The 13043-nt window shown below is 50.9% G+C and overlaps 7 protein-coding genes across 7 annotated transcripts; 2 read left to right on the top strand and 5 right to left on the bottom strand.

Annotated features, from left to right (window-relative positions):
• Positions 1 to 221: 221 nt before the first annotated feature.
• On the bottom strand, positions 222 to 1592 carry AUEXF2481DRAFT_27865 (uncharacterized protein; the record flags this gene model as incomplete). Its single annotated transcript, XM_013489836.1, has 3 exons — positions 222 to 733; positions 788 to 1261; positions 1322 to 1592. 3 exons carry the CDS (start codon positions 1590 to 1592, stop codon positions 222 to 224), a joined length of 1257 nt encoding a protein of 418 aa, XP_013345290.1.
• A 172-nt stretch (positions 1593 to 1764) lies between these two features.
• On the top strand, positions 1765 to 2789 carry AUEXF2481DRAFT_38146 (uncharacterized protein). The gene is made up of 3 exons (XM_013489911.1): positions 1765 to 1916; positions 1972 to 2146; positions 2204 to 2789. Exons 1-3 carry the CDS (start codon positions 1900 to 1902, stop codon positions 2336 to 2338), a joined length of 327 nt encoding a protein of 108 aa, XP_013345365.1. The 5' UTR covers positions 1765 to 1899; the 3' UTR covers positions 2339 to 2789.
• On the bottom strand, positions 2727 to 4072 carry AUEXF2481DRAFT_96129 (uncharacterized protein). Its single transcript, XM_013490075.1, has 2 exons — positions 3856 to 4072; positions 2727 to 3801 (listed from the first exon to the last, which is right to left on the bottom strand). Exons 1-2 carry the CDS (start codon positions 4017 to 4019, stop codon positions 3066 to 3068), a joined length of 900 nt encoding a protein of 299 aa, XP_013345529.1. The 5' UTR covers positions 4020 to 4072; the 3' UTR covers positions 2727 to 3065.
• Positions 4073 to 4154: 82 nt separating this feature from the next.
• On the top strand, positions 4155 to 5365 carry AUEXF2481DRAFT_38143 (uncharacterized protein). Its single transcript, XM_013489910.1, has 2 exons — positions 4155 to 4868; positions 4926 to 5365. The coding sequence occupies exons 1-2, from the start codon at positions 4259 to 4261 to the stop codon at positions 5069 to 5071; spliced, it is 756 nt and encodes a 251-aa protein (XP_013345364.1). The 5' UTR covers positions 4155 to 4258; the 3' UTR covers positions 5072 to 5365.
• AUEXF2481DRAFT_608716 (uncharacterized protein) lies at positions 5079 to 7098 on the bottom strand. Its single transcript, XM_013490084.1, has 6 exons — positions 6832 to 7098; positions 6633 to 6683; positions 6131 to 6574; positions 6016 to 6072; positions 5416 to 5782; positions 5079 to 5363 (listed from the first exon to the last, which is right to left on the bottom strand). Exons 1-6 carry the CDS (start codon positions 6883 to 6885, stop codon positions 5245 to 5247), a joined length of 1092 nt encoding a protein of 363 aa, XP_013345538.1. The 5' UTR covers positions 6886 to 7098; the 3' UTR covers positions 5079 to 5244.
• Positions 7099 to 7665: 567 nt separating this feature from the next.
• On the bottom strand, positions 7666 to 10515 carry AUEXF2481DRAFT_27861 (uncharacterized protein; the record flags this gene model as incomplete). Its single annotated transcript, XM_013489835.1, has 1 exon — positions 7666 to 10515. The coding sequence occupies one exon, from the start codon at positions 10513 to 10515 to the stop codon at positions 7666 to 7668; it is 2850 nt and encodes a 949-aa protein (XP_013345289.1).
• A 398-nt stretch (positions 10516 to 10913) lies between these two features.
• Positions 10914 to 11926, bottom strand: AUEXF2481DRAFT_63903 (uncharacterized protein; the record flags this gene model as incomplete). The annotated part of the gene is made up of 2 exons (XM_013490022.1): positions 10914 to 11045; positions 11099 to 11926. The coding sequence occupies 2 exons, from the start codon at positions 11924 to 11926 to the stop codon at positions 10914 to 10916; spliced, it is 960 nt and encodes a 319-aa protein (XP_013345476.1).
• Between the last annotated feature and the right edge of the window lie 1117 nt (positions 11927 to 13043).

Below are 13043 nucleotides of genomic sequence, written 5' to 3'. Positions count from 1 at the left end.
CTGGCAATGCTCTCCTGCTAGCGAGCGAAATGACTCTTCGCCAACTACATGTCCCAGCTTTCAAAGTCTATGAGAATTTCTGCTTGAAGATGAAGGAAAAGAAACGAGAAAAAGCAGACCCTGGTCCTTTGGAGTGTTTGTTACGCCAGTCTACGCCATTCGCAATCATGCATGGAAAAAGCAAAATCGTTAAACCTCATCTCGTGTATACTGTTCCACTCTCAAAGGCCAACAGGAGCAAAGTCATTAGGTTCTCCAGGAGTACCCCAAGGATCATCACCGCCAGATCCAAAGTTACCGAAGCCTCCTTGACGCGATGCCATCATACCGCCCGTGTGATTCTTGTCCGACTTTGCCTTCTGCACAATCGAGTATTTTGAACCCATATCTTTTGCCTGAGCTACTGTGCGAGTGAGAGATGCGAGCAATGAGACCATGTGGACGTCTGATTGTTCCTGTGATGCGGCTGTTGCGAGGGAGGATTGAGGAATACCAGGGACGGGGAGGGCGGTGGAGGAGTTTGAGGTGGGAGGGGCGAGTAATGGGAGGCGGGAGAGCATGGAGGAGATTTCGCGGAGGAGTTGGTGGTTTGCGGTGGGGTTTGTTGGGCCGGCTGGGACAGAGGCGTCGGTGAGGTATGAAGGTGGGAGTTCGGCGAGGTAGGCCTTGATGAGGTTGATGCGTTGGTGCAGCATCTTGATGGCGTTGTACTTTGCGGTGAGTGATGACATGACTATGGTGAGTTAGCTTGGAAGCAGGTTCGAAAGAGACAGGTTATTCTAGACACCTTCTTCGTCCTCTGCGTTCAGCTTGACGTCGTTTGTGGTGGTGGCTTGATCGGCACGAGCCTTGCCCTTTGACGGAGGAGTGGCAGAGTTTTGAACATTTGCGTTACCACTGCCCTTTGCAACAAAATCGACAGCAATCATCTCGGCCTCTCCAGTCTCGACCTCGAATGGCAGTTGACGGAAGCGCATCTGCAGTTGGCGGCCCATGCCCCAGCCGTCGACCTGTAGTCCCTTGTCTGCAATTTCGCTACCAGGCTCGTAGTAGGATTCGTAGATGGAAATGGGTAGCTTTCCGCCGGTGAGAGAGCCGTCAAGGATGGTCTGAGGGTGGAACAGCAGCAGCATGAGCGAGTCATTGTATGAGTGTTGCAGTTGCTGGAGAATGGGCACATGTTCTGGTAGAGGGCCGGAGGGAGGAGCGAGAGTGAAGATGGCGACCAGATCCAGCGGGGGTGACTTGTGGACGTCCTTGACTACGTATATAGTTAGACGTGGTCGGTAGGATGGATGGATGAATGAATGGGTAGACACACACTGTTCTAGACGGTCGGCGAACCACTCTTCGTCGATCAGAACCTTGTCACCGTCCTGCTTGGTCTTACACTGGAAGGCCTGCTCCATTGTGATTGAACGGCCATTTTGCTGACCGATGATTGCACCGATAATGGGACCTTCTTGCTTGCGTATCGAGTGGCGCGTTATGTAGTCTGAGATGACGAGAAGAACCAGAGGGTGCAGCTGGACCGAGAGAGATGAATCCGAGGTACTAGTAGACAGCAGGGAGTTGCTTGCCGTCTCAACCATGTTTGCGAGCGTGTGTAAAGAAGAAGTTGACAATGTCCGGCGCAAAGTGATGGTCCGGTGGAGAGAGCTACACCTGACGTCGGTGTTTCTGGGAGAGCCTCTCGTATTCCCGAGACTATCTCCGCTCTTAGCGTGCCTTCCTCGCTTTCATAGCAGCCGGAAGCTTCGACATCTTTACCAACCATCCACCTTGCACGCCACATCTAACTCGCCGATCTCCTCTCAAAACCGAGCCGACTGCCTTCCTATAATCTTTGCGACTCTCGAGCCATCCACATCCAGGAAACCTCACATCTGATCCGCAATCATGTCTCGCCATCATCCGTACGTTTCTCCTCAGATCTTCTAAGATAGACATCCGAACTCACAAGATCCCCAGTGATTTGGTCATGTGTCGCAAGACCGCCGGCATATCCATCGGTCGCCTCTGCGACAAATGCGACGGCAAATGCCCCGTATGCGACAGTTACGTCCGTCCTACAACTCTAGTCCGCATCTGCGATGAATGCTCCTTCGGAAACTACCAGAACAAGTGTGTCGTCTGTGGCGGCGAGGTAAGAACATGCGATCCCTTGTTTCCAAATTGAGCTCTTGTTGACAATGTCTTGCAGGGAATCTCCGATGCCTTTTACTGCTTCGAATGCACGCGCCTCGAAAAAGACAGAGATGGTTGCCCTAAGATTATAAACCTGGGTAGTTCGAGGACGGATCTGTTCTACCAGAAAAAGAATTTCCGGAATCATTAGTACGACGCTATGCCAACATGAGGATCAAAAGTGGTCCATCACGATATGCAGCGCCAAACAGGACACTCTTCACAACTTCTTCACCATCCTACGCACATGCTTTGCGAGCCACGATTGACAAAGCTGGCATCGTGACGAGGCAAGGTTGTGCGAGAATTCTCTCGCGAGCAAAAATAAACAGGTCGATGGCCAGCCGAGCTGGAGATCAGTTCTCGGGGATTACTGCAGAGGAACCCTACCAAAGGCCATCAGGAGGATCAGATTGGTGCTCTGCTGCCATGACTGCATTGCCTTTATCAAGATCAAGTCCTACAGCAGAATGACCCCTCCGAGCTTGACCGAACACGACACTCAAGACAGGAGGCACGGAGCGACGATAGACTAGACTAGCAGTATTTCAGAACGTAGATTGATCGTCTTGCAATGACGATACGAGACTTTTGTTGTTCATCTATATCCTTCTATTATTCGTGATGGACATGGTGATTCTGGCCATGGTACCTACGTGAAGATCCATAGCTGACATGGCAGTCATTCATTGTACATTCTCGTGACGTAGCCTGGGATCCTCATGGCTATCAGATGGTGGCGTTGAAAGGGCTCGTGGTAGCCACTCCCTGGCGGATGCACCACGATGTATAGGCTGTGTGCTGGTAGACTCGTAACCTCACGCCTTCAGAGGCGAAAGAGGCAGTGGCTCGGTGGTTTGAGGATTCACATCAGATTCTCAACCAGGGATGTTTGCGAGTTCTCTCGAGTTGGCAGCATTCAGCTCGGCCATGAGACCGCCCTTGTCTCTCTTCTTCTCGTCCTGCTCCAGCTTTGTTTGGACGAATTGATGCAGTACCTTGACCTTCTCGAGCGCAACATTTGAGCAATTGAGAGTAGTCAATGGATCCACAGGCACACCTCCATACTTTGCAATCTGGCAGACCTCACCATGACGGTTCATGCTGACAATCATCTCACCGTCGCGGACACTCTCTTCAGCCAGATTTGCATCCATAATGACCGTCTCGCCGCCGTGGTAGAAGGAGAAGGAAACACAGAAAGGATGATGTTGCATGGCCAGCTTGACAGGTTCGCGCTCGCGTGTATCGAAGACTGTAACGTCCTCTCCGTGTACCTCGACATCAGGACGGCGGAAGTGTTGCAGAGCGGCGACCAGAGCAATACAGCAAGCGTCAATCAAACCGCCGTCGTGATCCAGTACGTGAATGTCTGCGCGGACGGCAAAACACTTTGCGCCGGCGATGATGCAGAGTGACTCGGTATCCAGAGCTCCTGAACGGCGAATGGACTTTTCCAATAGACGGGAGAGGACGACTTCGGCATCGTTTGGGCGACCGACTTCAAAGGCAGGAGAGGCCATGGGCGAGAGCTCGGTGGAAATTGTAAAGACGCCGTCGAACTTGCGATCAGGGAAGGGTGTTGTGACTTCTGCGGACACTCGTACTACCACTCTGTATACATATATTAGTGTGGATTTTCTCTGTAAGTCTAATCTTCTCACATACCTTGTCTTTCCCAACCTCACATCAGCAACACCAAAGTCGTCGCCAAACTCCAGCTCCAGATTTCTGTATTGATCGAGTTGACGGCCATCGAGACGGATGCTTTCAAACAGGGCATCGCGGATGAATTGACGCTCGTTGAGCGAAGGCTCAACTTCTCTCGGCATGTTGTGATGTGTTAGAAATTACGTATATGACGTGAATAGGCGATCAAATGAATTATTTCCAATGCTCGAACATTTCCCAAAGCGAAGCGCGGCAGCTTTCGGTGACGCTCTCCCGCCGCAGAAAGCTCGGCTTGTCCCGCCCTGAATCGTCAATCCGACTTGAGCATCCATTTACTTCGCGACCAGCCATCTCGGACTTCACAATTGATCTATTTCGTCGCCTCACATAATCGCACAAAATGACCACCGCACATCGTCCCACATTCGATCCCGCCCGTGGAAAAGACTCACTCCGTGGCCCCGGCTACCATCAACGACTCCTCCCCGCCCACAAAACCCTCAAGTTCCGTCAAGCAACCCAAGGAACCACAGATGAACACTCTGCCCGCGACCTACGCGCCGAACTCCTGCGCGCCGAACGCCGCCACTTTGCCAAAAAGGAAGGTCGTGAATTGTCGCCCGAGGAAGAAGAAAAGGTTCAACTTGCCATTGGACAGAACGAGGATGCTGATGCGGTATCTGGAAAGGGTGTGAAGAGGAGTCTGGCGGAGGGAGCCGAGGGACAGGACGGAGAGCAGGATGAGGAAGACTATGAATCTAAACGGAGGAGAGTGCTCGAGGAGACGCGTGACGTTGATGCTGATTCGGATGATGGTTCAGAGGAAGATTCAGACTCTTCGGACGACGAGAGTGACGACGACGAAGAGGCAGAGCTCATGCGCGAATTGGCAAAGATCAAGGCCGAACGTGCAGAAGCTGCTGCAAAAGAAGCTGCTGAGCAAGCTGCTAAGGAGGAAGAGGAGAACATGAAATCAACTGCTCTTGGTAACCCCTTGCTCCAACCGAAAGGTATTCTAACCCACACCGAGATAGATAGTCGGATCGAACGCTGACATCTCACAACAGGTTACGAGGTTAAGAGAAGATGGGACGATGATGTTGTCTTCAAGAACCAGGCCCGAGGAACCGAAGACAAGAAGGGCAAGGAGTTTGTCAACGACTTGCTGAGATCCGATTTCCACAGACGCTTCATGAGCAAGTACGTCCGTTAAGGACGGTCGAGCTCAACTCTCCCTTGGCGCATCTGGACTCATTCTGGAAAACAGGCTTCGATCAAGATTCATAATTGGTATTCGTTATGCCGTAAACTAAACTCTGGTCGCCTATAGTACTGGTTGCGTCCAAGCTATCGCTTTCTCAAACAACTTCATGTCCTGGCCGGAACCTAGTACTCGCTGCGGACATTGGCACCGGCAGCTTCTCTCTTGGCCTCACCTTTCTCAACCATCTTCTCGTTCTTGGTCATTTTACCGATCCCTTCGAAAATCTTGCCCATAGTACTGTCTACGCATCTGTTAGTATCCGCTCGATGTAGAGCATGGATTGGAAGTCTTACCTGACTTGCCAGACTTCTCCTTGTTGTCATGCTCAGAGACAGCATGCGACTTGTTGCCATATCCGGCACCACTGGTAGAACCGCTGCCATACTCATTGCTACCAGAGTAAGCACCAGTCTCACCCGAAGAGCCAAAGCGAGTATCGCTAGAGTCTCCAAACTCGTCACGGCCAGAAGTCGACTTGTTGCCGTAACCAGCTCCACCGGTAGTGCCAGAGCCAAAGTCTGTGCTGCCAGAGTAGGCACCGGTCTCGTTGGAAGAGCCGAAGCGAGTATTGCTGGAATCGTAGTCGTCGCGGCCAGAGGTCGACTTGTTGCCGTAGCCGGCACCGCTTGTGGTGCCTGAGCCGAAATTGTCGTCGGTTGACTAGATATGAAAAGGGTTAGCTCCTGTTGCTTGTGAAATGAAAGCTAGCATTGAGATCAAAGACATTCGTACGATGAATTTCTCCAACATGATTTGTGTGTAATGTGTCGATGTTAGAGTTGTAATAGGAAAGGATAGATGGGTAAAGTCATGTCAAGCAATATACTCAGCTCTGGGCAAGCAACAATATACTTGGGTGTAGATAAGAAAAAGATCAGCATGCATGTACTTACAGAGTAGTTTCCACCAGTGCTGTGGTGTGTATCTCTCTCGGTACCATGGCTTGGCTTCTGCAATACTCGATCAGTACTTTGTGTCGACCAAGTCCTAGCTGAAATCGCAACTTACCAAGTCGTCATCGCCAATGCGGTCACCAGCAGAAGTGTTATGGTGAATGCCACTCGAGCTAGTCAGACCAGCAGATTGGTAGTCATCACCTTTTGAAGATCCATATCCGGTGTTACCAGTATTGGAAGAGCCATAAGTGTCTCTATCGGTGTTGGAAGAACCATAAGTGTCTCTATCGGTGTTGGAAGAGCCAAAGGTATCTCTACCAGTGTTTCCTGACGAGCCGTAGTTATCTCTACCCGACGAGCTCGAGTATTCATCTCTTCCAAGACCAGACCCGGAAGTGTTGCCTCCAGAGAACTCATCACTACCCAAGGTACCGGTACCACCGCTACGATCAGCGATGTCATCGTTACCCAAGCTACCACGGTTGCCAGAACCATAAGTGTTGGACTCGCTGTATTGGTCACGGCCGGTGTTTGAGCCGCTCAGGTTATCCGAGCCCTGTTACTGATAAGCTATATTGTACCTTGGCAAGATATAAAGAGGGGGAGGGGCTTACACCGTAAGCACCGGAACCAGTGGTTCTATCGTTGAAACCACCTTGGCGACCCTAGGCGAGATAAGAGTTAGAAAGACCAAGATTCCAAAGGAGTAGATGATTGACATAGTGGAAGAGAGGGCGTTGCTTTGGAGGGAAATGATAGGTTGATGTAGCTCTATAGGAGCAATAGATAAGGATGGTAGGAGGATGAACATACAGTACTGCTGTACTCGTCATTGCTGCTGTTGTTGTACTCGTTGTTGTAAGACATGATGAATGTTATTTGATTGAATTGAAATCGGTATTTGATAAACTAGAAAAAGAAACCCACAAACACAGGGAGCAAGAGTCAGGTTATATAACATCAAGGTCGGTAGGGAGCTTGCACAGAGCTGGGACACGACAACACCGCGTCATAACCCTCCTCTCTAGACCGCAACTCCACCCCACCATCACCATCGCGACAGCAATCAGACCATCCCAAAATATCCCTGCTTCGCGGACCCAGACACACGATTCCCGAGCCAGGTTCCACGCGAGCTACTGCAAAAAAGCAGGTGTTGATCAACAAGTACAGGGTCTTGCCAAATCGAAAAGCTTCAGACCCTCACATGCTCGTCCTCTCTGACGAACGCCCCCGCTTTTCCCACTGATCGTCCGTCCACGTTTCAAAAGGGCAAGGTCCAGAACCCCTCTTCTCAGCCACCTCGGGGCTGTGCCATCTCAGAAAACCTGCTTGCTTCTATTTGAATTTGCAGGACATGGCTTGAGGATGCAATCTCCCTCTTAGAGGAAAGCCACATTTTCGTCATCTTGGGGTCAAGGTCATGAAACTTGGCTTCTTTGTGCTTATGGCGTGCTATGTTGGAAGAAGACGATAACATAGGGTTAATGTTTACTAGAGACTTCGCTTCTATCAATTGATCACCAGATCAAGAACTTTATCCCAGCCTTGTTGTACAGGATAGTAGGAATGTAGGGAGACTAGGAAGGTAGGAAAACTCATAACTCATCATAATACAGGTATTCGTCAAACAGCCATCTCCCATGTCTAGTCGTCGTCGGCAATGCCACTTTCTTCGATGCCAGCTGGCCAGGGTTGTATCTTAAGGTCCCTCGACCCGCTGGGTGTCGATGGCGATGATTGTGTTTGTGGTAGTGACGCCGTCGAACCTTCAAGGTCCTCATCACTGTCTATTGCTTCATTCAAAAAGGAGCCCTCTTCATGTATAGAAGATGCAGAAGCTGATGCTATAACACCACCCTCGCCGTCCGTGTCGTTCTCATCCCGGAGAGTTGGAGTCGGTGGTTGGAACCTGAGATCCGGGTTCTCGCCTTGATATTGCTCCTCTATGGAAGCCTCAGAGACATTTCCATTTCCCCTAGAAATGGGTCTAGGGGATGCTGGTGAGTGGAAACTGCTTCTCCAAAATCCTCTTCTTCGCCTGTTGCCTTCATTGGTAAAAGGCGGTGAGACCTGATCGGGCGATGGTGAGTTTAACGGAGAATAGTAAGCGCTCCTGCCCAGCTGCGATTTGTTCACCATCTGCTGGAGAATGGGAATGTCCAAGCTGGCACCGCCTCCTGTCCGGACGAACAACACGAGACTCAAGCAAATGACCAAGACAGTCATCTGAGCAATGGCCATCCGCTTTTGGAAGACCAACTCGTCAGCAACAATGCTCAGTCGAGCACTGACGGCAAGAATCTCTCTTTGGTATTGATCTCGATGATTGTCAAGCTCGATAACAGTGCTCTGCCATAGTTGATCGTACTGCTGCTTGAAATCCTGAAGCTCGGCGAACACTGTAGTATTCAGGTTCTCGAGAAACGCTTCAGTCTTCTTAATTTGACGTTTCTCAACCTTGATGAAGGCGTCACGCAAGATACGAGACTGCTCCTCGATATATTGTAAGGATAACGTAGCATTGCTTTCAAGCATCTGCAGACGTTTGTGAATTGATTTGAAGAAAGATTCTTGTGTAGTCGGATTGGAGTGAGCTGAAGACACAGTCGACGTGCCAGGCTTCTGATGAACATCGGAAGCAGCAGATGACGACTTGTTCACAGCGGACCCACTTCTTGCAGAGGTACTCGAGTTGGTCGAAGCTTGCACAATCATACTCAAAGGACTGAAACTACTGCTAGACTCTGCTGACTTTGGTTGCGACGAAATCTGGGCGGAAGTGACAGTCGAGGAAGATTTTTGTGCTGGAGGCGTGACCACAGGTTCAGATCGTGCCACACCTGTTGCATTACTAGTCAGATTTGAAGCCGTATGTAGAGACGTAGACGTCATGTTAGTGGAAATGTTTGTTAGTGTACTACAGTTCGCAATCGGCTGTGTAGGGTGTATGACATCTGGCGCATTGGTGTTGGACAGATATGTCTGATTATATTTGGCAGTGCTACCCGTAGGCGTACGAGTACTGGTTGATATGTGTTCGCTTTTTGAATCAGGAGACCGTATATCAGAACCGGTTGACATTGTGGTCGCTGAAGCATTGGCGGATGTCGTGTTCGACGTCGAAGAAGGCAGAGATACGCACCCGCCCGTTGGAGTCTCCACAGGCGTATCTGATTCTACCGCAATTGACTTGTCGGCCTCTTTCGAGGATTGAAGAGGTTCCTGTGGTAATTGCTGAACAGAAGATGATGCATCAGGCATGACAGATTCCTCCAGGTCATCACTGATCTCACCCCGAGCCAACTCTTCTTGATGTCGGAACTCTTCCATCATCGTAGTACCGTGTACCCTAAGCAAGCTGACTGGGCAATAGTATTCGTTACCATAATGGGTCAGAAACTCGATCCTCAGATACCTCGCCCAGATCAAAGGCTGTTCGATCAGGAAGGCTTGAACGGAGCGCATATTCCTAGCCTCAAAAACCCCGAGTTCTCGCCAGCGATCAGCCTTTACAGGATAGCGATCGGAGACCGAAACCCGGAAAGTACGAAAGATAGAAGAGAAGAACTCATAGTTCGCCAGGACAATTGTATCAATAAGGATATCGTTGCACAATTCGACAATAAGAAACTTGTTCGTACTCGAGCAGATATTCAGCATGTAGCTGTCTTTGTTTTCGATCAGGACGGCATGAGCGGACTTGGACTCGGGATTTGACTTGAGCACTGTGGCAGCACAGTCGAACGATGCGTAGTTGGAGCGCTCTTTACAAGTCTTGCCAGCATCCCTACTTCGAAGAGTGGGTTCAGAAGCTACTGTAGATTGGACAGCAGCACTCGATGACGAAGGGCTATCTTGTCTTCCAAAGCCTCCAAAGTCCAGCTCGATTTCCGAATCTTCGCCCAGAATATCGAGAGCATTGTCAATAGGACGCATATTACGAATCGCCTTGTCCTGTCCAGAATGTGGCCTCTGACCGACATTGTCTGGTGACTGACCAACCTTGGCCAAGTTTTGCTTCTTCCATTCTTCGAATGACAGGAAATTGGCATTGTCCAGCGGCGAATCTGTCTCGAACTCGGCTTCGGGCTGCGTCGTGGAAGCAGTCAGAGCTTCTGCTGTGGCCGAAATCAAGTCCTCGGAAGCCACGCTACTCGATATGGAGGATGGCTGGGTGGTGGCCGTCGTAGGAGCAGGAGTGACAATGGTGGTCGCATTCGAGATCGGAGTCGAGCGGCTCAGACACTGCTGAGGCAAAGAGTGAGTTATGTAATTGACTGTGCCGGTACGACATGTGGATTGGCGTATGCCGCGATTGCGTGCATCTTGGGTGGATGAGACGGATACATTGGCGATGGTGCTGTTGCTGCTGACGATGGGGCCAGATGTCTTGTTGCTGCTGCTCTCAGCTTGGGCCGAGGCGACGAGACATAGATATAGGAGGGCCAACAGCAGTGCCGCCAGTGCTCTGCCGTTTCTGAATGCCCGCTGCATCTTTTAGGCGCATCGTCCTGCTGCAAGGTCAACGTGACGCGTTGTACATGAAATCTGTTTGGCTTTCTGCTCCCGTTGCGCGGCTCCGTCGTCACTTTCGTCGTCGACACTGTGGGGAAGCAGCACATGTCAAGCTCATTCGACCGACCTCGACTTCTTGAGGCCCCTTCCAGTCATGAATCGGTCGTAAATTTGATAGTCTAAGTAAACGACAGAATGGCTCTGATAGCCAGAGGAAATGCCTCAAAGTCGTGCTTTCCTCTCCATGCCATATTGGTAATAATCCTGCCCAACGCCGCGCAAAACAGAGAGCATGGCTCACCGTCGCAACCATAACCCAAAACCGATCAATCCTCATTAGAAGGAAACGTAAAGGGCCTCTTGCCCTTGCACTATTGTTACAGCCCCTCTTCGCCGGCCTGACAGACTTTGATGCCCTTGCCCCACTCCGAGTTCAGTACTTGATGTGCGCTGATTCGTCTGCTCGCGTTGGGATCCAATATCGAGTAGATGACATTTCTGCATCGCGCCTGTAGGGTCTGGGTTAGAAATCTGCTATGCTGTACTGACTCGAACGACTTACTCTATGCAATGACTCGATTGGCCCATAGCCAGCATCGCTTTTGCGACCTTGCACATAATTCTCGTAAAACTCATCTTCGTCCTTGTTAGCAACACGCCACAAGTGCCTGCCAGTTCTCATGGCCATGTATATGACACCGCATGCCCAGACATCCACAGCACGAGGATCAAACTCCTTGTCTGTGTACTCTTCCGGTGCGATGTAAGGCGCGCTACCGCAAAGACCTGCCGTCATATGCGGTTCTGTTTCCCAAGCCATGCGGAAACATTCACCATTGCCAAAGTCGGTGATCTTGAGAGCACCATGCGTTGTGAGCAGAAGGTTTTCTGGTTTGAGATCACGATGTGCGACACCCATCTCGTGAATATATTCAACACCACGCATCAGCTGCAGGAAGTAGCAGTCCGCTTCGACGACTTCTAGCTTGCCGGCAGCAAGGACCAGCGAGTAGAGATCTCCACCAGCACAGAATTCCATGACTTCGCAGTAGTCGCCCTTTGCGTCGGTGAGCAGATCGAGGGTGTGGATGACATTTGGATGTCTCAAAGACGATGAAATGCAGAACTCCGAATTAAGACGTTTGCTGTACTTCTTTGAGTCTTCCTGCGGTCTACGGCGGAACTCCTTGACAGCATATAACTGCTCGTGTTTCGAGTCATTTGGATCCACCTTGTGCGCTATCCTGACGATACCGAAAGCTCCACGGCCGACAATTTCTTGACATTTGCCGTACTTTTGAACAAGCGTGGCAGTACCGGCAGGGCCGTTCTTCTGATCCGAGGCAACCCGGTTCTTTTCGTTTTTCAATTGATCCACCCAAGTAGCCATAAGCGACAAGGGCTGTTCTTCATGATGCTCCTTCTTCTTGCCTCCGAGGAAGTCGCGAACCATGTCCGTCAGCTTCTCCTGTCGTCGAGCACTTTTGAGTTGATGATGGTGAGCACCGTCTTCGTCAATCCAGAAGCGACGATGTTGAACGGGAAGGCCTTCGGGTTCTTTCTTGTCTTTCTTCGCGTCGCTACCGCTTCTTGATACAGTGCCAGCCAATCTGGCCTTGTCGGTCTGCGAGGATTGTCTGGATGGGTTTGCCGGTCTCAATGGCTTCGGAGGCAGAGCTTCGGCCTCGGGTTCTTCCATGGGAGTTTCGGGGACTTTATCGGCAAGTCTGTCTTTGAGCGAGGGCTCTCTCGAGGTTTCGTTTGCGTCCTTGGCCGAGAACATGCGACTCAGTCTCGAGGTGAAAGTAGGCTTCTTTGGGGGACCGGCTGGGCGCGCATCTCCATTGGAAGGAGGTTTCACAGCTGAGACGGGTACGGAAGTCTGGGAATTGATTGAAGAAGGAGGAGGTGATGTCTGCTGAGGCTTGAACTCCTCAGTAGCGACGGCCATGGTAGAAGGATGAAGAGACGACGTCACGTCGTCGGATGCTTTATTAGATGAGCCGGGAGACCGCGGAGGCCGATGATTTCGAAATTTGGACAGCAGATGCAGATGTCAGACGCGCGTAATGTGTATGTCAAGTCGAAGTGTTGGCGATACTGGACGTGGTATTGTCGGGCGTGGCCACGGCGAGTGGTGAATTGTGGCTGTGACGTCTTGTGTCGGCTTCACTGCTGACAAACTTGGGGCGCGACAAGGAGCGAGCCTGGAGCAGATCAGATGGACAAGACGGACACGGGCTTCGAGACAGGCAAACGTGTATAAGCGTGAGACGACAGCCAAAGGCACCGCTCTCGGTCAAGAGTAAACCAGAGAGGTGGAAGTGAGCAGGCCAAGCGGTAAGTCAATCGGCAATGTGCTTCTTGAACTGAAGAAAATGCAACCGCGCTTTCCCACTTCGCGGAGTCCATCCGTGGCCAAAAAACCGCTCATCCGCTCATGCTTCTTTTGCTTGGCGATTGGCTACCTTTCGTTTTCCCGTACGAGGGGTTTACGTCCACCAACC

Source organism: Aureobasidium subglaciale (assembly GCF_000721755.1).
Source record: "Aureobasidium subglaciale EXF-2481 unplaced genomic scaffold scaffold_6, whole genome shotgun sequence".
Taxonomy (NCBI): Eukaryota; Fungi; Ascomycota; class Dothideomycetes; order Dothideales; family Saccotheciaceae; genus Aureobasidium; species Aureobasidium subglaciale.
The sequence above is the reverse complement of the archived record's forward strand: the minus strand, read 5'-3'. Positions and strand labels throughout refer to the sequence as shown.